This window comes from Giraffa tippelskirchi, chromosome 2, assembly GCF_054371585.1.
Source record: "Giraffa tippelskirchi isolate mGirTip1 chromosome 2, T2T-mGirTip1v1.2.pri, whole genome shotgun sequence".
Taxonomy (NCBI): Eukaryota; Metazoa; Chordata; class Mammalia; order Artiodactyla; family Giraffidae; genus Giraffa; species Giraffa tippelskirchi.
The window spans coordinates 11,945,374-11,969,152 of NC_137276.1; the positions used below are offsets into that span (position 1 = coordinate 11,945,374).

The window sequence follows — 23,779 nt, forward strand, 5'->3', positions numbered from 1 at the left end:
TATACATGCAAACTACTAAAATTAAGGGACTGTAGCATATTTAAAATGGCCCAACATTTCAGTTAGATGTTAGGACTATTTCAAATTATGTATGTTGACCATTGCAGAAACTGGAATTTGAAGTTCAGGATAAGTAAAAATGTGGTTTCAAAGAATAAGATTCATAAATTTCCATAAAGATAAAGTAATGCACTTTGTATTTTTAAATATCCCACTATAAAGTTAAAGAAATTCAAGGTTAAATTTGTAAGAATCTGCAATTAAAATGAGGTAACTTAAAGAAAACACAAGGAATACTGACCTAAAATCAACCTGTACTTCCTTCAACCAGCCTCAAAGAAAGCTAGCAGGAGTGGATGCTTTTTTGTGAATGAGAGCAGTTCCTTTAAGGGTCTCGCAGCAACCAGAAAATGAGTCATCTTAACAGAGCATGGAATTTAATTAAGATACTACCACTATGTGTTGTGATAGTACTATAATGCTAAATGTTCAGTGTTAACCCTCACCTTTTAAATACTACTTAAATATTACTTAATGTATTATCAACGGTTACTGATAATAAAGTAATGTATTATTTCTCTATTTTGGTAAACATAATCTAATTCAAACATTCTCAGCTCAATTATGGTCGGCTGACACATATGATTATGACTTAAGCCAGCTAAGGAGTAATTTGTTAGAGATTCTAAGACATTGTTGGAAAAGAAAATGGCAACCCACTCCAGTGTTCTTGCCTGGAGAATTCTATGGACAGAGGAGCCTAGTAGGCTATACAGTCCATGGGGTCACAGAGTCAGACACAACTGAATGATTTTCACTTTCTGAAACATTGCTGTTACTTCTTAGACTTGTGTTTGCTAGATTTTAAAAGGTTATATCTTAAAACATATGAACAGGAATAGAACAGCTTACAAAAAGGTGCACAAAGAGATAATAATACAGCTTATAAAGACCTAATACATTTAAATCCCCATAAAACCACACCAAGATTAGACCATGGCTCTGAGAATACACTCAATCAATACTATACCCAAATTAGTTTGATTTTCCAATAGCCTTGTATCTATCTGCAAATACATCAGCTAATTTTGTCATAAGCCATAAAAATCAAAATCAGCAACAAGCAATTTTTTTTGACATAGGGCCAGCTAGACAAAAATAAAAAATGTCTTTGGGTCTCATTTATTTTCATTTAAAAAAAAAAGATCTGTTGAACCCCACAGAACTAAAGTTCAGATTCCTCCCTTTGCTGAATAAAATGACGAGAAATTAGCATATTTTAAAAAGCTGGTTAAGACAGTAGCATTTTAGTCCTCTGTCCTTAAGTTTTCTATTTAATCCCCCCAACAACCTCTTTGCTGCTCAAGATACATGGGGTCAACCAGAAACTAGACTTACTTCAATTCATTCCTACAATTTTTATAGAAGACCAGCAGTGGGCCACGTGGAGGGACACAGTAATGAATCTCCATCTCCCTCTCCCTGAGTGGGCTGAGTTAGGCTGGCCAGGTGGGCCAAGGGAAGCCATGTGGCTGGACATCCTGGAACAGCACCAATGTAGTCACGTTCCGGAAAGACCAAGCTCTCTGGGCACCCTGGTTCCTAACACCTTCATGCTCTGCCCTAAAGGCCTGCATATTGCCTCTCCTCTGAAGCCGGCCTTTGGCAAGTCCTGGTCTCTGCTGTCATGGTCTGGTCAGAACACAAGCATCTCAGAATCAGTGATGCTACAAAAGTCCCTCCCCTCTTCGGAGGTGGGTGCCCTAGAAGACTTTTTCTCCTCCATTCCCTCTCTGCTTTATGTGCTCTGAAAGGATGTCTGTGAAACTGGATCTGGAACTCTTGCAAAGCTAGACTGGGAAGGCTTCAGGTTGCTCATTACCAGCTGAAATAGTTCCCATCCAGTACTTATCAATGTTTCTGCTCCAAGATCTTTCCTCTATCTATTCCCTCCCCAACCCCCAAATGTTCTAAAAACTTGAGAAACCTGATAAACTGACTGTAACTGGAAAAACTAGTCAATCTATTAAAAAAAACAATATTCCCTGTAACTATATAAACTAGTTTTGCAAGAAAAGAGTCAGGACAGGTGAAACGTCAAAGAGCCAGTAGTCTCATTATCAGTCTTTTATTCTATCCATCCACAGATCCTTCCTCAATGGGCATACTTTGACATTTGAGAGGCTATTTTATTCTCTACATAGAGTACATGATAATGAGTATGGTTGTTACAGATATGTTTCAGATATTATCCATAAAAATATAAATCCCAGGGGTTCCCTGGTGGCTCAGTGGTAAAGAATCCACCTGCCAACAAAGGAGACACGGGTTCCATCCATGATCTATGAAGATTCCACATGCCACAGAGCAACTAAGCCCCTGGTAATACAACGACTGCACCCAGGAGCCACAACAACTGAAGCTTGTGCACCTAGAGAAAAGCCCATGCAGTAATGAAAACCAGCACAGCCATAAATAAAAATTATTAAATATATATATATATAAACCCTATTACTTTGTGGTCAAGAAGGTAGAAAGGTTTATAAAACATTTTTGTCAATATTGAGAAAAACTTGGCTTCGGAGCCGATATGGAGTGGGAAGTCTGGCTCTCCCTCTTATTCTTTAAACTTGGGCAAATTACTTTTCTGTCCCTGTAAAATAAGAATTAGAAAAAACTAAGTTTTATTGTGAGGATGACATGACAATACACATACAGGGCTTAGAACAGTGTCTGGTTCAGAAAAATGCTCAATAACAGCTAGTAACAGCTGCTTTTATTTATTGAGCGTTTTTCTGAACCAGACACCGTTACTATTTTTAATGTATTTATTTTTAATTGAAGGATAATTGCTTTACAGTATTGTGTTGGTTTCTGCCATACATCAACACAAATCAGCCACAGGTATACATATGTCCCCTCACTCTTGAACTTCTCTCCCACCTCCCAACCCTCTAGATTATCACAGAGTGTTATTAGCTAGTATTAATCTTAGCTGACAAAGTAGACAATATGCACAAAAACTTTCCTCTATCTGTAAAACTTGATTCTGAAAATTGTGATCATTCACCCTACAAAGACTATTTTCTTTAAAGCCAAAGAAAGGGTGAAAGTTTTTGGAAAGATGTGTTTTCTATTTTGCATGTGTAACAATAAATGTTCATAAAATAAGTTTACAGATCTGTTCAATCCAACTGTTGGCCTGTTAGAAATATAAAATATGGGGTAAGAAATAGTTCAAGGTATAAACCTGGTAAGCTTTAAAAGAAACTGAAAACTACAGACACTAGAAAAAACTGGTTATTCTCCGGCAACAAAAATGGTTTAAAAGATTTTTACAACATATTTAATAACTAATTGTTAAATTAAAATGCCCTATTATATTTTGTCACAGTAATTTGTGAATTTTTAGCAAACATGATTTTTTTAAAAGGTAAAGTTAAAATTTTTTTCAAAGTACATAATAACACAAAATGCTAAACTGAACAGTTTCATAAAATATAATTTTGCAAAGGAGATAAAAGTTCTATTTAGATTTCAGTTCTGTAGCTAATCTCTCATTCAAAAAAGTTTTCATATGACATATTAAAAATAATTTCATTATCAAAAATAACTAGGAAAAACACGAACGCATTTTTATGTTTCTGTGCATTCTAACAGATAACTAGCATCCCCTCCAATAACTGTTCACCGGTATTTATCAGAGTTTCATTTCTAAATAGTTTACATGCTTATGAATATTACAGGTATGACACGCTCTGCCATCTTTTTGTGGTCACTCAGTTTCAGAATGAAGCAATACACAGCAGTAAATTCTATAACACTGGTCTATCAAAACAACCTACAAGGACAAGTAGAAGCAATTTTAAGATTAAAGAGATAAGACCATATCACCCTTCCCAACGGTGGACTGTATTACATTGCTTTTTAAGTCTTTAAATTACAGCCCTTAATCTCAGATAGTGAAACTCCACTCTCAGAAGATTACTGAATGTTTACACAGTACTTTACCATTTTCCCTGGTTGAAAATAAAACTAAATACTTTCCTCTGGTGGCCATTACCCTGGAAGACACACAGTGAAAAGGTGAAAGGGTAAGTTGCTCAGTCATGTCTGACTCTTTACGACCCCATGGATTGTAGCCTGCCAGGCTCCTCTGTCCGCAGAATCGTCAAGGCAAGAATACTGGAGTAGGTAGCCATTCCCTTCTTCAGGGGATCTTCCTGACCCAGGAATAGAATTCAGGTTTCCTACATTGAATGCAATTCTTTACCGCCTGAGCCACCAGGGAAGCCCCTAAACCCAAAAAGCAGTTCTAAGTATGACTCCAGAGTACGCATTATCCTTAAAAGAATGGAAACACCAGAAAAAATACCCAACTGTTTAGAAGAAAAAATGTAAACAACATTAAAGAAGAAAATAAGGAATACCATCACAAAGAATTTTTTTAAGTGATGTTAAATTAGAAAAACATCACAAGTGGGAAAGCATCTTTCCTCACATTTATTTCCTTATTCAGCTGGACAGAGATTTTCCACCCCAGTTAGAAGATATTCAAAATAGGCCCTGAAATGAGTGAATATAACACAATATCCTATATTTATGATAATGATATTACTGAGAGAAAATCTGGGCTTAATTTAATTCAGTTCAACTCAACCAAAAATGCCTTCTGTGTCCTAACACTCAAGCTCAGAGATACCAAGATGAGCAGAATAAAGTCCTTGCTTGAGGAATGCTCTGTCCAATGGGGAAGAAGTAAGAAAACTATTTTTATATGAAACAGTAAGAGCTACAAACAAAATGTGTACCAAGTGTATAAAACACCTGGAAACACAAAAAGGTGACCAGTAATTCTGCCCTAGGAATGCAGACTATGGTGAGCACAGAGAAGCGGTGGCATCCAAACTGGATCTTACAAAAGAAGGAAAAGAGACCAACAGTAACAAACATTTGAAGCTAAGGAAATGGTCATTTTAACCTTAAATATCAATAATGATCCATCTGATACCACTAGAAAAGAGTACTGTTTCAGGTGGTTCAATAGCCACAACACAAAAATCACAACGTTCACAGGCTCTTTTGGTTTTATGACACTGCCCTTGAGAAACAAAAGGGAGCTGGCCAGTAATATATTCAGTTGAATGATCAATAAGAAACCATGAAAGATCTTAAATGCTTTAATTACAAACAATAGCAAAACTGGCTGTAAAAGTAGAGGGAAGTGATCCAATAAAATGGAGAATTTTAAGTTAATGTACAAAGATCTGAAAAACAATTAAAAAGCCATTATTCCATTTTGTAGTCGTTGTACAGTTGCTAAGTCTTGTCTGACTCTTTGCAACCCCATGGACTGCAACACACCAGGCTCTTCTGTCCTCCACTATCTCTAGGAGTTTGCTCAAACTCATGTCCATTGAGTCAGTGATCCCATCCAACTATTTCATCCTCTGCCGACCCTGTATCCATCCTTTTGCCTTCACTCTTTCCCAGCATCAGGGTCTTTTCCAATGAGTCGGCTCATTATTCTATAGTCATTCTTCAGAAAGGCTCTTGAGTACTAGATAGGATAAACTATATAAAGTCAAGAGCATGAGGTTCTTTATTTGCTCGCTATATGTACTTGAACACCTGAAGATCAAAACAGGCTTTTCTGAAAGATAATGGCCTCTTCCTTCCTCTATTTTTTTGGTCTACTTTAGTCTGTGGTTGGCTATATCCTAAGAAGTGAGATAAACTTAATTGCAAAGACTACAACCAATTTATTCAGAAAAAAGTTAATTTGGCTTCTGATAGGGACTTTGGATGCATAAATGGTAATTCAAATTACATGGCTTAATTCAAAATCGAGGCCCAGGTTTTCCTTAATTTTCCTTGAAGTCTTAAGCCTATAGCCCATCTGAGCTTCTTCAGTTCAGAAGTATGGGTTTAAGTATCCTTCCACTGAAAGGTAAGCTACTAGCCAGCACCCTATAAGAGTTGACTTACTTCACTTGAGGGGAGCAACTTATCCCTAATCAGTATCAGCATTTGTCACTCAATCGTGTCCAACTCTTTGCAATCCCATGGACTGTACTCCGCCAGGCTCCTCTGTCCATGGGATTCTCCAGGCAAGAATAATGGAGTGGGTAGCCATTTCCTTCTCTGTGGGATCTTCCCCACCCAGTGATAGAACCCAGGTCTCCTGCACTGGGGGCAGATTCTTTACCGTCTGAGCCACCAAGGAAGCCCTGGAAGAGGGCTGACTTACTTCATTTGAGGGGAGCAAATTATCCCTAAAGCTATTAGGACTAGACAGGTTTCTGTGTACAAGTAATGAACACAAACCAAACAGAATGACAAATAATTCACATAAAGTCGTCTATTTAGAGGACTTATCTCCTTTCATGTAATTCCACCAGTTTGGTTCATGTCTGTCAATCTTAGGGGCTGAGAGAAAAGGAGACAGTAGCCCTAGGAAGTATTCTTGCCTGGAGAATCCCGGGGACGGAGGAGCCTGGTGGGCTGCCGTCTATGGGGTCGCACAGAGTCGGACACGACTGAAGTGACTTAGCAGCAGCAGCCCTAGAAATGGAGACAACCACACCCACCCCTATTTATATCTGCCTCAATTCACTATACTGACACACAAGTGACCTAGAGATTTCCCGAGTGTTTTCCATGAAACATCAATTCTTATCCTCAAATAGGTACACTGAACAAACACCTAAACGGGCATTGTTTCAAAAACCTTTCATTATGTACAAAGACCAAAAGAGTCAAACCCTCATTTCATTGCTGAGCAAATGAAGTGCACGAAAGTGTTCTGTCCAGTGAGTTAAAGATGATGTCAAGTTCTACCCAGCTGAAATAGTTAATTTTAAGCTCTTAGAATCCAAAGAGCTGGCTCTTTGACAGCCTAGGGAATTTTGCAATCTGCCTTCCCTCAATTTGCACTTGAAGCCTTCCCCAAACATTGAGGGCGGGGGTGGGGGGAAAGACCAGGCAAATGATCAAATCAGGAAAAACAGAAGAGAATGACTGGAGACTGGCCAAAATTAGCCTATCTACAACAGGGTCTGTCTCAAGATTATCAAGAACCTTATCTGGGTGCAGTAGTTTCTCTTCCATTCTGAACAGAGGAAATAAAACGTAATAGCAAGAAAATACACCCAAAAACTAGGGGGAAAAAAAAAAAACTAAGTTCTCCTTCACTGCTCTAGCCAATCAACCACCAGAGCTTCCAAGGCAAGTAGTAGAATCTGTCAGCCAGTGTCTTGGGGGCCAATTCTCCTCTCTGTGACCTCCAGCGAGTTACTCAACCTTTCACACCTGTCTCCTCACCTGAAAATGAAGATACCACCACCTGCCTGGTAAGGTTGTTGTGAGGATTGGGAATAATATATTAAGGGACCAAATCCTTGGAGACCTTCCTATATATGGTTAACTGCTATGATATATACAAAAGGTTGATTTGTACCTTTCATACTTTCCAATTCATACCAAGTAATTCTTTGTCTAGATTACACAACAAGAATCACAGGTAAACTCGAAACGCTCTCGCAATTTCCTTAAAGAACTCTATTCTCTCACATCTCCTAAAAGGAAAGATCTCTGCGGTGATGAGGAAAAAGGACCGGCAACCTCGACGGGGAGGGGCTACCGAGCCCCTCCAGAGAAACCGCCCCCTGGACTGTCAGCTCTCCAAGGGCAGGGGCTGTCCTCCTTAACTCACCACCGTGACCTAGTTTTCCTAACGCAAACTAATGTTGTAGAGTGAGGCATCTCATGACAGCTTACACGACACCCAAACACGGACCCTCGAGAATATGTCGCACAATATTGAGTCACACATAAACATTAAAAGTTGAACATCACAGGTTAATTGCAATACTAAAATTTAAAATAAAAAAAAGGTGCTGTAAATCGAGTGCTTATGAGGTAATCAGAATGAAGTCATGCCTATAACGATAAGGGACCAGAAACACAGAGATGTCAACAGGGACTGAAGCTCCGGCAAGACTTTCTACGGGAACTGGCGCGACCAGGATTCGAACCCAGAACTTGCCCGGAAGGAGGGTCAGAGGCCACTCCAGAGAGCAGGCGGCCTTTAAGGCCAGGAGCACCTCGCCCGAACTTTCTGGTGGGCGCCGGGCCGACCCCAACTGCGGGCGCCTCGACTCAGGTTCCCCTTTCCCCGGGCAGCAGAGCGAATCTCGACGCGGAAGCGCGCTCGGAGGGACGAGGGTCGCCGACCCTTTGTCTCCCCGCGGAGGGCAGGGGCCCGGCGAGCGCTCCCTCCCCTCAGGAAATAATGACAGATCTCGCGCCCTGCCCGCCACGGCCGCAGGCGGCGCCCGATCCGCAGCCTCCGGCTGAGGGGCCCGGCCGCGCCCCCTCATCGCCCCCCCACCCGCCCGCCCAAGGCGACCCACGCCCCCTGCCGCCAGCCTCACCCGGTCGGAGCTGGAGGCCGCCGTCGCGGCGGCTGCACCACAGCGCGCGCTCGCCCTGCTGCAGGATGTAGTGGTCCTTAGCTTGGAAGAGCTCCATGCCGGCCCCGGACGCCGAGGGAGGCGGCGGCGGCGGCTCGGGTGCGCCCGCGGCTCAGTGGCGGCGGCTCGCGCGGGCAGTCCTCGTCGGCCGGGGCCGCCTGAGCCCGCGCTTCAGGGAGCGGCGGCTGAGGAAGCGCCCCGACTGCCCGACCTGCGGGAGGAGAACGCGCCTCGGCGGCAGCGGCGGCGGCGGCGGCGGCGGCGGCGGCGTCCTTGGAGGCCTCTCCCCGGCTCCGCCCCTTTCCCGGCCCCGCCCCAGGCACCTCCTCTGGCTCCTCCTTGCCCCACCCCTCCCGGCCACTCCCCCGACTTTCCCCAGGCTCCGCCCCCTCCCCGTTTCCTCCCCGCCCCTTTCGCCTCGTTCACCTTTCGGTTCCTCTTGCTGCCCTTTCCCGCGGTCTGCTTCACTGGCTTCTTCTGGCTTTCTCCTCCTGGCTCCTCCCTCTAGGTTCTTCCTCCTGCCTCTTCTCTCCCCTCCGGCCAGCCCCCTTCTCCTACCGCTCCTCTCAAGCCCGCCTCTGGTGGGCCCGCCTTCCCTTCCCGGGCTGACACGGTCAGAACCCCCGGCCTGGTTGAGTCAGGCTGGCGGCGCAGCTGCTCTGCGGCCTTTGGAGCAGAAGCCCACTCCTGGGACCTCCACTCCTTCCTATGCTGGCAGGTTATGTGTTACTTTCACCAGCTCTGAGAAAAGCCAGGCCGAGTCCCCAAATCCAGCCCGAAATCCCCTCGTTCCCGGGCCTGAGCTGCCCGCAGAGACCCAGACTTAGGAGAGCTGGGAAATGGGACCCATGGGGCTGGCTGCAGGGGTCTATCCAGAACCAGACTCTCCTCCTCCGAGCGGGAGCGTCTTCTCTTTTGGAATTTCCTCTTAGAACCTTGTGACATTTGACAACAACAGCAAACAGTCAATAAATGCAAAACAACAAGAAACATGTAACAATAGAAATTAAGTATTAGCAGCAGAGGGCCCTAATAACGAGGTGGAAGAGAGCAAAGTTCATAAGCTATCATGTCATGTCCCGAATTAAGCAGGATGCATGTGAGAAAACTTAATGTCAAGGAAGTAAAAGGGGTCTAGTCTGCCAAGGATGAGATGTCTGGAGAACCTCTTGTGGAAGATGGAAGCCCTCCCGAGTATCTTTGATCTCTCTTGAAAGGCCAGGTGGTGTATTGATCAGAATGGGGCTTAGGTGTCAGGTCCCCAGTTCCATGTCCCACTCTAGGGGTGATCGAGCTGTGTGATCTTGGGAAGGCGTATTGGTCTTAGATGGTACTGAACTAAAAGACAGTTTTATGACTCAGTGAGTCTTTCTAGGCCTATCTCCTGCCTTTTCTAATGCCTTAGAAAGGAAGAAGGAAAAAACAAGTAAAACAAACAAAAGGTAGAAGAGAAAGGCAATTCTTTTAACCTTCTGCTAGATAAAAGTGAGAGGGCCCAAAAGTAGGAAGGAGTTCCAGATTACTAATTATTCCAGTCCACACTGATTTCTCTGTTGAATTTCCATAGCACAGAAAGTCCCAGGATGACAAACTGTCCTGGAATCTCTGATAAGTACTATGCCTTTTGGACTGCCCAAACAGTTCAGCCTGCAGGTCAAAAGGAGTGATTACTATGGCGAATGAGGTGAGTTGAACAAAGAAGATAATGGCAGTAAGATGGTGAGGATTCGGTGGAACCATCAGTTTCAGATTTATTATTGAATTCAGTCATATGTTGACTTTCCTTAGCAACAAGGAATAGATAGTGAGAAAGTCTTATGAAGACAGGATGTTCTGCAAATTACTTTATTATTTTTTAATCATATTGCCAGATGTGAAGAAAATAATGCTACTGTAACCGTTTTGAAACAAATGATTAGTTGAGTGAAACTTTCCCTGATGTTTTAAATCAGTGATTCCAGCCCTGGCTACTTATAATCACCTAAGGAGTTTTTCAAATTTACCAATGGATCTCAGAACAATTAAAGCAGAATTTAGTTGAGATGGGCTCTGGCAGCAGTATTTTCTTTCTCTAAGCTCCCCAGAGTATTCTGATGTGTAGCCAGGATTAAGCACCACTGTTTTAAATGAAATTAATTGGAAAAATCTGCCTGACAGCAGCTTAGTAGAACACACTGTCAGTCATCAGCTAATACCCAGGAATGGGGTTTATGACCTGTATGTAAATCCAGGTTTAACAAGCAGAGCCCTTAAGAGAGAGAAATGCTGAAGATGCTTCTGGAATCTATCTGACGCAGATGCACATGGCTCTCTTCCTCTCACTCTGAAAGCATGCTTGACTTTGAGGTAGCCGGAGCCCTGGCCTGGCCAAGCAGAGTGAATGGAGAGAGTAAACACTGTGTCTCTAGTGTTGTCCCTCAGTTTCCTGCCACAGATGCCTTGCCTTGTCCGCTAGAGACTTCCTGAACTTCGGATACTGCTTACCTGCCAAGTGCTCCCAACTCTACCAGACGTGGCTGGTCTCCCCCTCCTTCATCACTCTCCTCCAACTTCCTAATTCAAGGCCTTCCTGCCCTTGAAGGATGCCACCCAGTTCGTGGTAGAAGGTTCATGTGATGCTGTTTTTTAAACATGAATGGCCATCATGTTTATTATGTATCTTTACATGTATCATACATTTATACTAATTTAAAGATGTCTACTAGGAAGTTAGGTTCTAGCCTGTTCTGTGTTATAGCGTCGGTTTCCTTACTTTTTAAGAGATGATCACTGAGGGTTCTTCCAGCCTTAATTAAAATCAGTGAATGTGAGGGCATGTGTCCACATAGTTAAACTTACACAAATAATGTAAATGACTCAACTCTGATTATCAATTTGTCTTTCATTCTCACATTTACTATTTCTGAGATTTGAGGGTTCTCATTAGATTCTAGTGTCCTATGGTGAAATTTGACTTTTAACATCATCTTCTGTCTAATTGTCTACAGTTCTTGTGTGCTATTTGTCTACAAGAACATTCTTCAGTCTTATTTGTACATGAGAAACTTTCCAAAGAAGATATATTTTTTAAAATGTATATTCTGCCTGCCAGGAGACTGGTAATTTCTTCAGACAGCAGTTGGGACCATTAAGAGCCTAAGATACAAGCCAAGTTTTCACATTTAACCAATCATCAATTTTTCCTGGATTTGACTGCCATATCTCCTCCCATAACTTTATGAAGGACAACTGGAAATTGTAACAACCATTTTGGAACTTCAACATATGTAATATTGTTCATTTGAGAAGCACCAGAAGAAAGTCCCTGAAATCCCTCTGGAAACAGTTAACATTGGTCTAAATGAGAGACACTTTTGTTTAATAGAGAAGATCATCTCTCCTCCATTGTTATACTTTGGGGGTTAATAAGTTCTGGCTTTTTAGTTGTACAGTCTGACAGAATTGTCAAGGACCCACATTATTGTTTAAACCAGCGATAATGCTTTTGCGCGCTCGTGTGTGTGTGTGTGTGTGTGTGTGTGTGTGTGTGAGAGAGAGAGAGAGAGAGAGAGGAGTCAGGGTGGGTGGGGAATGAAATGTGTTTTCTGTATCTCATTTTTCTCCTTCCAGAGGAAAGATAATTAGCCTTTTACAGTGATAATTTCATATTTGTCCAAAAACAGCTGTCTCTCACTTCCTCTCTGTTATGCACTTATTTTTCAATTTTAAAAATAGCTTAAAAATTAGAGTTCTAAATAAGCTAATTTAAAAAAAAAAAGGATACTGTTAAATAGAAAAGGTCCAAGTTGCAGAGCAGTACTTTAATGTATCCCATTTGGGCTTTTAAGGGGGAGAGTGGGAGAGATATTATGTTTTTATAAGCCCAGGATATTTCTGAAACAAAATACATGAAGTGTGATTACCTCTGAGGAATGGGAATAGGGGTTGGAGGAGACACTCAGGAATGGCCTGAAGGAGAATAGAAACTTAATTTTCACTTTATATTTCTGTATATTCTTTTGATTTTTTAAAATGTGTTTTTAATGCCTCAAATTAAAATATAGAGTTAAATATGTGTGTGTCTAAAACTTATTCTTCCATTGCACACAAAAACATATTTTTAGGTAACTTATTACCTAAGGATTTAGAACCTTTTGCCTTGACAAGTTAGGAATCCAGGGCATAGCTCTTTTTATTCTACACACACTACTTAATATTTTTGAGTTCTCCTAACACCTTAAATGCTGTCCAAGTGAGGTGTAGTTAAGAATATAAGCCATTTTTCTGCCTTGTATCCTCTTTTAAATAGAATATAAGGAAGAGTTTTTCCTTTAGCACCTTTTCTTAAGCCACAGCAATAGCTGTGGCTTGTCCATCCTCTGCCAATTGTAATTCTCAAGCTGATGGCCTGTTGGGGCCTTTACCATCGTAAATTAGTAACAACTGTCAATAATGCCTTCTATCAGATAGTCATTTTAAAGGTTTTTCAGAGAAGGCTTTGTGCCGCATGGAAAAGCAATGGCTACAGGGCTGGGTGTGGGGTAGAGGTGGGATTGTGTGTGTGTGCTTTAGTCGCTCAGTCGTGTCCGACTCTGTGCAACCCCGTGGACTGTAGACTGTAGAAATTTGGTACATCTTTGGAAAAGCTGCCCAGCGCATTTTCAATCCATTGTTTCTTCTGCTGGTTAAATAATAATCGTTCACAGTGTTTCACCTTTTCATGAGAGTAGCACTAGTGACAAGGAAATTGAGGGTTTGGATTTTCCTAATACTACTCCATTCTTTTCCCTGAATTTTACATCAATTCTTCAAAGAGCCTGCAGAAACACAGTGAAGGGTGTGTGTTGGGGGAAAGGGTGTTTGGGCTGCTCCCGACTGGATGAGCGCAGGGAGTGAGGGGTATGTAGGGTTGGAGAGTGGGGGCAGCGAATAATAACAATGTCATTTGCAGAGTCTCCAAGGTAATGTTTTTAATGAGGCCCATGTCTTCCCTGGTGCTCAGATGGTAAAGAATCTGCCTGCAGTGCAGGCAACTTGGGTTCGATCCCTGGGTCGGGAAAATCCCCTGGAGAAGGGAATGGCAACCCACTCTTCTTGCCTGCAGAATTCCATGGGCAGAGGAGCCTGACGGACTACACAGTCTGTGGGTTTGCAAAGAGTAGGACACGACTGAGCAACTGAGCACGCTGGCATGGTGCCTCAGGCTTATTTCCCACAGAGAGGTCTGGCCCTCCTTGGAGGGTGGGAGAGGGGGAAAAAATAGAAGGCTAAGCTGGCTAGCTCTCCAGCTGTGGGAAAAAGGAGACAGGCTGGGGACACTCAGACACGAACAAGTCTATGCCGTCACTTCTGCATGGGCCTATTTCTCCCTTGGGATTCTGTAAAATTATTTTTATTTTGGATGGGAAAAAATCATGGCCCATAAGCAATTTTATCTGGGGCTCTTACATTTAAAGGCCACTGACTAATATCTGGACTTTCCTTCTGTTGTGATTTCATGTTTGGAAATCTGGCTCAGAGGAGGAGAGCAAGCTTCAGGGAACTCTGCCTGCAGAGATGGACAAGCTCTGGATCTGAAGGCATTCCCTAAAGCAGTACCAGCCCCTTGTTTTCTGCCGACCTGACCTATTTGAAGCAACTTACTTACTGTTCTGCCTGTCGAGCTTGGAGCTGAAAAGTCCAAAGGGATGGAGAGATACAGAAAGGATCCGCGCCAGGAGGCAGGCAGTTTAGATGAACTCTCTGGCTTTGTTCTCTCTACCCTCACCCCCATCCTAGCCCCAACAGATAGCTAGCAGAGCCCTAGGTCCCGGCCCACTACCCCTACTAATAGAAGCCTGACGTCCTTGGGCAAATCTCCCAGCTCTCCAAGTCAATTTCCCTTATGTAGAATGGAGATAAAATATAAAACTTTCATAAGACAAATTGAGAGTAACATGGAAGCATATACATTACCATATGTAAAATAGATAGCCAGTGGGAATTTGCTGTATGAAGCAGGGAGCTCAAATCTGATGCTCTATGACAACATAGAGGGGTGAGGTGGGGTGGGAGGTGGGAGGGAGAGGACATATATATACCTATTGCTATAGCAGAAACCAACAGAATATTGTAAAGCAATTATCCTCAAATTAAAAATAAATTAATTTAAAATATATATATATAACTTTCTTCACATGTTTATTGTCAGGATTAAGCGAATTCGTCTTTGAAATGGTGTCCTAAGCTATAAAGTATTAAAGAATTCATATTGTATAACCTTTAAAAAATGTACTTTATGTGTAAAGTTTTCTCCTCTAGACCTCAACCTGAGAGATTTCTAACATATTACATATATTTTAACACATATATGATATACCTATTATGTGTACATTAACATACATGTGCCTGTGCTCAGTCATGGCCGACTCTGCCACCCCACGGACGGTAGCCCTACTACAAAGCTCCTCTGTCCATGGGAATACACAGGCAAGAATACTGGAGTGGGTTGCCATTTCCTTCCCCAGGGGGTCTTCCCAACCCAGAGATGGAACCTGAGTCTCCTGTGTCTCTTGCTTTGGCAGGCAGATTCTTTACCACCGCACCACCTGTGAAGCCCATATATTAATATATACTAATGACAAAATATGTTAGTATGTATGACTCAGATGCTTTTACCTCAAATGATTAACATATACTAATATATTAATGATTAATATACACTAAAGATGAAATATGTTAGTATGTCTGATTCAGATGCTTTTACCTCAAATCTGTACTTTGAAATAGAAGTACAGATATTAATCATATAACTAGAAGAATGTTGGTCTTGATTCCTTTTAGGCTGCACCCTGCAGGCCTGCAAGCCTTGAAGTTACCCAGACTCAAGACTGAAGAGAGATCCAAGAGATGGCTACAGGACATCAACAGTTTATTGGATAGATCTTACACATCTGAAAAAAGGGTCCTAGAGTGCCACCCCCACTGTGGACAGTGAAAGGCAGGCAGGACAAGGCAACAATCTTTGTTACTCAGGGGAGAAGTATGTTAGTCATGCCAAACTCTTTGCGACTCTATGGACTGTAGCCCACCAGGCTCCTCTATTCATGGGATTCTCCAGGCAAGAATACTGGAGTGGGTTGTCATTCCCTTCTCCAGAGGATCTTCCTGATCCAGGGATTGAACCTGGGTCTCCTGCATTGCAGGCTGAGTCTGTATCAACTGAGCCACCAGGGAAGCCTCACTCAGGGCAGAAGGAGGCTGCATTTATAGGGAGGATTGACGTCAGGTTGGTTTATCAGTTACCAGGCAAACCAATGGCTGGGGCAGGGGCAAGCATGTAGACAGTTCCAATTAAGTCCTAAAATTAAGAAGATTGGATAATCACATGAGAGAAGCAGGACCTAGTCAAGCAGGACATGTACAAGGAGCAAGAGAACAGCCATCTGTCATGAGCTAACCGTACAATTCCCCACCAGAGACAGAGGATTTGCCCTGGGGCTAATAAAACAAGCTTCAGAACTTTTGTTTGTTTTAATGTTCCATTTAAGTTATTCCAAAATAATGGCTCTGTTTCCTTTTGCCGTATAATATATCTTGGTTGCTTACTTATTTTACATTAAGCTTCAGAACTTTGGGGGCTTTCCTGGTGGCTCAGATGGTAAAGCATCTGCCTGCAATGCAGGAGACCCAGGTTCAATCCCTGGGTTGAGAGGATCCCCTGGAGAAGGAAATGGCAACCCATTCGAGTACCCTTGCTTGAAAATCCCATGCAGAGGAGCCTGGTAGGCTACAGTCCGTGGGGTCTCAAAGAGTCGGACATGACTGAATGACTTCACTCACTTTTCAGGACTTCTGAATTTCATCCAAAGCCCTATGCATAATTCTGTATTCATTATTTTGTATTCTTCTTTATAAAGAGGAGCCTCCATATGTTGAAAACTTCCGGTGCCACAAATCATGATCCCAACACTAGCACAAAAGAATGTTCTGTGCTCTACATCCCAGGAGAATTTGGGGCCTGCTCTTTGTCGTCTCTTGATTTGTCTTTCCCCCTTTGGTCATTCTCTTGTGTCACTGTAGCCCCTCCCCTCTTTCTAAATTCAGATATACTTTCTGTTACCTCTAAATCTCTCTCTCTCTCTTTTTTTTTCCTGTTTTTTGTCCATGCCATGTGGCATGTAGGATCTTAGTTCCCCAAGTCCGGCAAAGTCCCACCCCTAATTCTCTAATCCACTAACAGTTATGTAGCTGTTACACACACACACACACACACACGCTTCTATCAAGAGATAAATTTAGAGATCAAAAACAGTGTGTTCAAGGATAGCACCATTCATCCCAAATGACTCAGAGAGAGCTATTCCCAGTTAAACGTGGAGCTCTTACCGTGAAAATAGAGCTAGGAAGAATTCTTTCATTCAATAATGCTAGGGTTGCAGATGTTCCAGGAGTGGATTCCGAAGTCCTATTAATAGGAAGAAATTGTTTTCGTCTTGTGATATTAGACTAGAGTGTCTTTGGAAGAAACATAACATTCCATGTACCAGGTGTACTTCACTTTGTGGAATTCAGAAGGAACCTGGTCACACAACACTGGGTCAAGGAAATCCCCGGAAGCAAGCAAGGCACCAGGTCCTCCCCTGATTCACAGGCCCCCAGGCTTACTCCCCCACCAGCCCCCCAAACATAAACCAGAGCCAACAGAGGAACATTCTAAGTCACAACAGGATGAAACCTGAAGTGATGGGTATTTGGGGAGATAGTGTAGGTCCTAATCTGTTGAAAGGGTTGAAATTTTCAAAACTGGAGCTAGGAGACATCAGACAGGAGGGGAATTAAAGGAAGACAGGGGACTTCCCTGGTGGTCCAGTGGCTAAGACTCCATTTTCCCAATGCAGGGGGCCTTGGTTCAATCCCTGGTCAGGGAAGTAGATCCCACGTGCTGCAACTAAGAGTTCTAATCCCGCAACTAAGGATCCTGCATGCCACAACAATGACTCAGTGCAGGCAAAATAAACAAATAAACATTAAAAAATAAAGAAAGGCAGGCGACAGACCCTCAAAAATGGGAGAGATGGAAAGGAGGAAACAGGTAGTGTCCATTCAGAGTATTCCCTGAAGGCCTAAACTGAGAGGCCTTGCCCTACCCACCCCAACCTTGAGTGGCAGGAGGAATAGACTAAGTTAGATGAAGGCAAGGCTTCCAGCCCTACTGCTGGACCGCTTTAGGTTGCTTATCCGACATTTCTGTAAAAGCTCAGTCTAAACCCCTGTAGCCAGCTACACCAATATCAGATGTCAGAGCCTAATCCCTGGAACCTGCAAATGTTACTGTATACGGAAAAGTGTCTTTGAAAGTATGATAGGATATCTTGAAATGTAATTAAGGCTCCACCCTGGGTCACATTTAGGTGGTTAGATAGCATCACTGACTCAATGCACCTGAATCTGAGCAAACTCCAGGAGATAGTGGAGGACAGAGAAACCTCTTGGGCTGCAGTCCATGGGGTTGCCAAGAGTTGGGCATGACTTAGTGACTGAATAACAACAAATGCAATCACATTTATCCTTCCCAACAGGGAAGTCCCATGATGAGAACTTTTAAGATCTACCTCAACCTCTTTCTGGATAGGATACATGTGATTGCGTTTGTTGTGGTATAGCTGGCTACAGGGGTTTAGAATGAGCTTTTACAGAAATGTCGGATAAGCAACCTAAAGCGGTCCAGCAGTAGGGCTGGAAGCCTTGCCTTCATCTAACTTAGTCTATTCCTCCTGCCACTCAAGGTTGGGGTGGGTAAGGCAAGGCCTCTCAGTTTAGGCCTTCAGGGAATACTCTGAATGGACACTACCTGTTTCCTCCTTTCCATCTCTCCCATTTTTGAGGGTCTGTCACCTGTCTTCCACCTGCCAATGCAGAGGAAGGGCTTCCCTGATAGCTCAGTTGGTGAAGAATCTGCCTGCAACGCAGGAGACCCCAATTCGATTCCTGAGTCAAGAAGATCCACTGGAGAAGGGATAGGCTACCCACTCTAGTATTCTTGGGCTTCCCTGGTGGCTCAGCTGGCAAAGAATCCGCCTGCAATGCAGGAGACCTGGGTTCGATCTCTGGGTTGGGAAGACCCCCTGGAGAAGGGAAAGGCTACACACTCCAGTATTCTGGCCTGGAGAATTCCATGGACTATACAGTCCATAGGGTCGCAAAGAGTCCAGACACGACTAAGCAACTTTCACTTTTACTTTCACAATGCAGAGGACGTGGATTTGATCCCTGGGTCAGGAAGATCCCCTGGAGAAGGAAATGACAACCCACTCCAGTATTCTTGCCTGGGAAATCCCATAGACAGAGAAGCCTGGCAGGTTACAGTCCATGGGTCGCAAAAGAGTCGGACACAACTTAGTGACTGAGCACACACACACATTCAACCCATTACAATGGCCAGACCCCTCCCCACTCAGTGGCGGAATGACAGAGAGCTCTAGCAATCATCTAGCCTAATAAAGAAAGCTGAGTGCCGAAGAATTGATGCTTTTAAACTGTGGTGTTGGAGAAGACTCTTGAGAGTCCCTTGGACTGTAAGAAGACCCACCCAGTCAATCCTAAAGGAAATCAGTCCTCAATATTCATTGGAAGGACTGATGCTGAAGCTGAAACTCCAGTACTTTGGCCACCTGATGCAAAGAACTGACTCATTGGAAAAGACCCTGATGTTGGGAAAGATTGAAGGCAGGAAGAGAAGGGGATGACAGAGGATGAGATGGTTGGATGGCATCACCGACTTGATGGACATGAGTTTGAGCAAGCTCCGGGAGTTGGTGATGGACAGGGAAGCCTGGTGTGCTGCAGTCCATGGGGTTGCAAAGAGTTGGACATAACTGAGCGACTGAACTGAACTGAACTGAATGAAGGCTCAGCAAGCTGCAGTAGTTTGCCATAAGATCAGGCAGCACATTTCAACATCAGGCTTCACAGAAATCAACCTTGGATTTTCTAATCCAGCATGATTCCCACCACACAACCTAGCCTCTCTCTAATTCCCTAACTAGGTATGATGCTATTTCATTCACAACCAACTTCAAATATACACCTCACTCAAATTCACACAATTGCTTTTGGTGGAAAAGACAAGCATATCGTACACTAAACATTAAAACCAGGGCTTCATATTTCAAATTTACATCTGAAAGATGTAAGAAAACAGTACAATCCCAAATACTTCCATTTCTGTACCTTTTGCTAAATGATAATTCTTCTCATAATGGAGAAGGCAATGGCACCCCACTCCAGTACTCTTGGCTGGAAAATCCCATGGACGGAGGAGCCTGGTAGGCTACAGTCCAAGGGGTCGCTAAGAGTCAGACACGACTGAGCGACTTCACTTTCACTTTTCCCTTTCATGCACTGGAGAAGGAAATGGCAACCCACTCCAGTATTCTTGCCTGGAGAATCCCAGGGACAGCGGAAGCTGGTGGGCTGCCGTCTATGGGGTCACACAGAGTCGGACATGACTGAAGCAACTTAGCAGCAGCAGTAGCAATTCTTCTCATAAAGGGAAAGATTTCTCTCAAAAGTTAGCAGATTTTACATCCCAAAGCAGCTATTCTGTATGAGAATATAGAAGATTCTTTATGCTAGAAGTGCAATAATCACCTCCCAGTTTGTGAAGCATTCTGATTCTAAAATTCTTTTTTTTAAAAAAATTTACTTGTGTTTTGGCTGTGCTGGGTCTTTGTAGCTGCACACGCTTTCTCTAGTTGTGGGGAGCGAGGGCTACTCTTCATTGCTTAGGCTTCTCACCACAGTGGCTTCTCTTGTTACAGAGCACAGGCTCAAGAACACGCAGGCTTCAGTAGCTGTGGCACGTGGGCTCAGCAGTTGCTGTTCCCAGGCTCTAGAGCACAGGCTCAATAGTCGGGACATGGGCTTAGTTGCTCTGAGGCCTGTGGGATCTTCCCGGATCAGGGATCAACACATGTCCCCTGCATTACCACTGAGTCACCAGGGGAAGCCCCTACAATTCTTTACATGTGTTTTCTTATTTGAGACAATGGATACACTCAATGTGTCCTCACGGAACATCAATCTGCAGTTTTCATTTACCATATTTACGTGTTGAAAGGAAGGGGAGAGCTATTTCTGAGGGTCTGTGCTAGACACTGCCACATACACAATACGCACTACAGGTGTGAAGTTTCTCACTGGGACCTGTAGGATACTTTCAAGCCATCAACCACTTGTCAATCGCTATGCTTGTCTCTGCCCTACTCACCTTCTGTATTCGTTTCCTGGTGCTGCTGTAATCAGGTCCCACCAATTAGGAGGTTTAAAACAATAGAAATCTATCTCTCCTGATGTTAGTGGTCCAAAATCCAGATGTTGGCAGGTCTACATGCTGTCCGGAGGCTTGGAAGTGCATCTTTCCTTGCACCTTCACAGCTTCTGGTGATTTCCGGCAATCCTTGATATTTCTTGTCTTGCAGCTACATGACTCCAAGTCTCTGCTCCTGCTGTCACGTGGCCTTTCCCTCTCCACTTCTTTGTGTCTCTCTCGGTTCTTCTCTTCTTATAAGGACTCCAGTCGTATGGGATTAAGGGCCCACTGTAACTCACTATGACATCATCTTAACAACTAATTATATCTGCCAAAAACTCTTTCCAAAAAAGGTCACATTCACAGGTTCCTCCTGGGTGTGAATTTGGAGGAGAGAGGGACGCTGTTGAACCAAGTGCACTTGCCCAAGGAAGATTTACAGGTCTCTTTGGGACGGCTTGATTTTCTTTTACTGTCCCTTTTAATATACTGATTCCTCATATCATTAAGAAAGAGCCATAGAGAGAGTAACACTAGCCTGTACAAATTAATTGTATTGTTTCCTTCTATTTCTAGAAACTCGAGATTTATTTGCTGCTGCTAAGTCACTTCAGTCGTGTCCAACTCTGTGCGACCCCATAGACGGCAGCCCAGCAGGCTCCCCCGTCCCTGGGATTCTCCAGGCAAGAACGCTGGAGTGGGTTGCCATTGCCTTCTCCATGAGATTTATTTACTCCTAAGGAAAGTCATCAGTCATCGGGGACTCGAGTATGACAGCAACCAATTTATTGTTGTTGTTTAGTCACTCAGTCGTGTCCAACTCCTTGCCAACCCATGGACTGCAGCCTGCCAGGCTCCTCTGTCCATGGACAGAGAGATTATGGGTTGCCATTTCCTTCTCCAGGGGATCTTCCCGACCTGGAGATTGAACCTGAGTCTCCTGCATTGGCAGGTGGATTCTTTACCACTGAACCACCAGGGAAGCCCTAACCAAACCATTAAAGTGTGAATATTTGCAGCCACCCCTGAGCCACCTCTCCCCCCAAGACCCAGGAGTGTGTATTTGTATACTGAGTATATGTTCTTCTTACCTGCACTGTTTTCCCTTCACTACCCTCAAGGAGGGCCCCATTTCTGCAAGCCAGCCTATATATGATGACACACTTAGAGCTTTCAGGGTTGTATTAAGCAGATCTCCAAATTGACATCTCAGCCCCTCCCACTGCCCTTCTCCTCCAAGCCCCTCCCACTGCCCTTCAAGCTGGGCTCCACTGGAGGGAAGGCCTTGCAGTCAGTGTCCAGCTGCAGGAGCAGTTCAGGCCGCCATAGCAAAGCACTGCGGATTGGGTGGCTTAAACAGTAGAAATTTATTTCCTCAGTTACGGAGGTTGGAAGTCCAAGCTCAAAGTGTCGTCAGGGTTCATTTCTTCTGAGGTCTCTCTCCTTGGCTTACAATTGGCTGCCTTCTTGCTGTATCCTTACACCTTTCTCTCTCTCTCTGTTGTGTGTTGTATGTGTCTTTTTTTTTTTTTTTTAAAGATGTGTTGATGTGGACCATTTTTAAAGTCTTTATTGACTTTGTTACAGTGTTGCTTTGTTACAGTGTTGCTCCTTCTGACCAAGAAGTATGTAGGATCTTAGCTCCCTGACCAGGGATCAAACCCTCACCCCCTGCAGTGAAAAGTGAAGTCTTAACCACTGGACCACCAGAGAAGTCCCTGTATGTGTCTTAATCTCCTTTTGTTATAAGGACACCACCACTCATTTGGGATTAGGGCCCACCCAGATAACCTCATTTTTACCTTGACTACTTCTTTAAAGGCCCTGTCTCTAAATACAGTCACAATCTGAGGACTTCAGCATAAGAATTTGGGGGGGACACAATTCAGCTAATAACACCAGCCAAAGAGCTCATCATCAGCTTATCTACTCTTCTCTCTGCTTCCCATCACCCCCTTCCCATTCTTGGGATCCACCCAGTCACCCTAAAAGATGTGGACTCTTTTCTCTAAGTATAATGTGAAATATACAAAGTAATATAGACACATATAAACCAGATACTTATAACAATTTACCTGTAAGTAATTATAACAATTTACCCATAAGTGATGGGGCTTCCCTCATAGCTCAGTTGGTAAAGAATCTGCCTGCAATGCAGGAGACCCTGGTTCGATTCCTGGGTCTGGAAGATCCCCTGGAGAAGGAGTAGGCTACCCACTCCAGTATTCTTGGGCTTCCCTGTGGCTCAGCCGGTAAAGAAACCGCCTGAGTGCGGGAGACCTGAGTTTGATCCCTGAGTTGGAAAGATCCCCTGGAGAAGGGAAAGACTACCCACTCCATTATTCTGGCCTGGAGAATTCCATGGACTGTATAGTTCATGGGGTTGCAAAGAGTCAGACACGACAGAGCAACTTTCATTTTCACCCATAAGTGATATGTTCTCTAAGGCTATTGGATAAATGAAAGTATCTATTGAAAATGATGATTTTAGAGACCTATTACAAGTATCTCACTGAGAAAATGGAAAAAATAGAGTTGAGAAATTCAGTTCCATTATTAATTAAATCTAAAACAACAAGCTTGCTGTCTGCTAAAAACAGCACAGAGTGTGAATGACAAGATACGTGTGAATATCACTTTTTTTTAAAATCATAAAACCCTCAAGCATTGCTAGCACCTAATGTGAGAAAGCATCTTCTTAAAGCCCATGAAAAAAGGTTAACGATGGGCCAAAAAGAGCCTACATTTCAGATAAAGAATGAAAGCTAAAGAGTCATGTGGGGAGAAAAAAAGAAAACCAAATAACTATTCATATTTCTCTCTAGGGCTCAAAGAAAAAGAATACTAGCAATGTCCTAGAGGAAGATTAGCACTGAAGCCAGGAAGTAAGCACACAAAAATATTCTCAACAACAGGAGAGAGGAGTCCTCCTTCAACAGACAAAACAAAACCTTTTTTGGAGTTAGAAAATGAGACCAGAGAGTTAAACACTAATACTAATGTAATTAAGCCACAGATCCTTTTTCGGGTCATT

General features: G+C 43.3%; 1 protein-coding gene across 9 annotated transcripts in view; it reads right to left on the minus strand.

Moving 5' to 3' along the window:
- INPP5F (inositol polyphosphate-5-phosphatase F) overlaps positions 1–8,769 on the minus strand; it is an 88,424-nt gene extending 79,655 nt beyond the window's left edge. For all 9 annotated transcript variants that reach the window (XM_081535933.1, XM_081535968.1, XM_081535937.1 and 6 more), the window contains exon 1: positions 8,436–8,769. In XM_081535933.1, coding sequence (XP_081392059.1) covers positions 8,436–8,532 — 97 coding nt within the window. In that variant the 5' untranslated portion in view covers positions 8,533–8,769. The remainder of the gene's footprint in view (positions 1–8,435) is intronic.
- Positions 8,770–23,779: the final 15,010 nt, after the last annotated feature.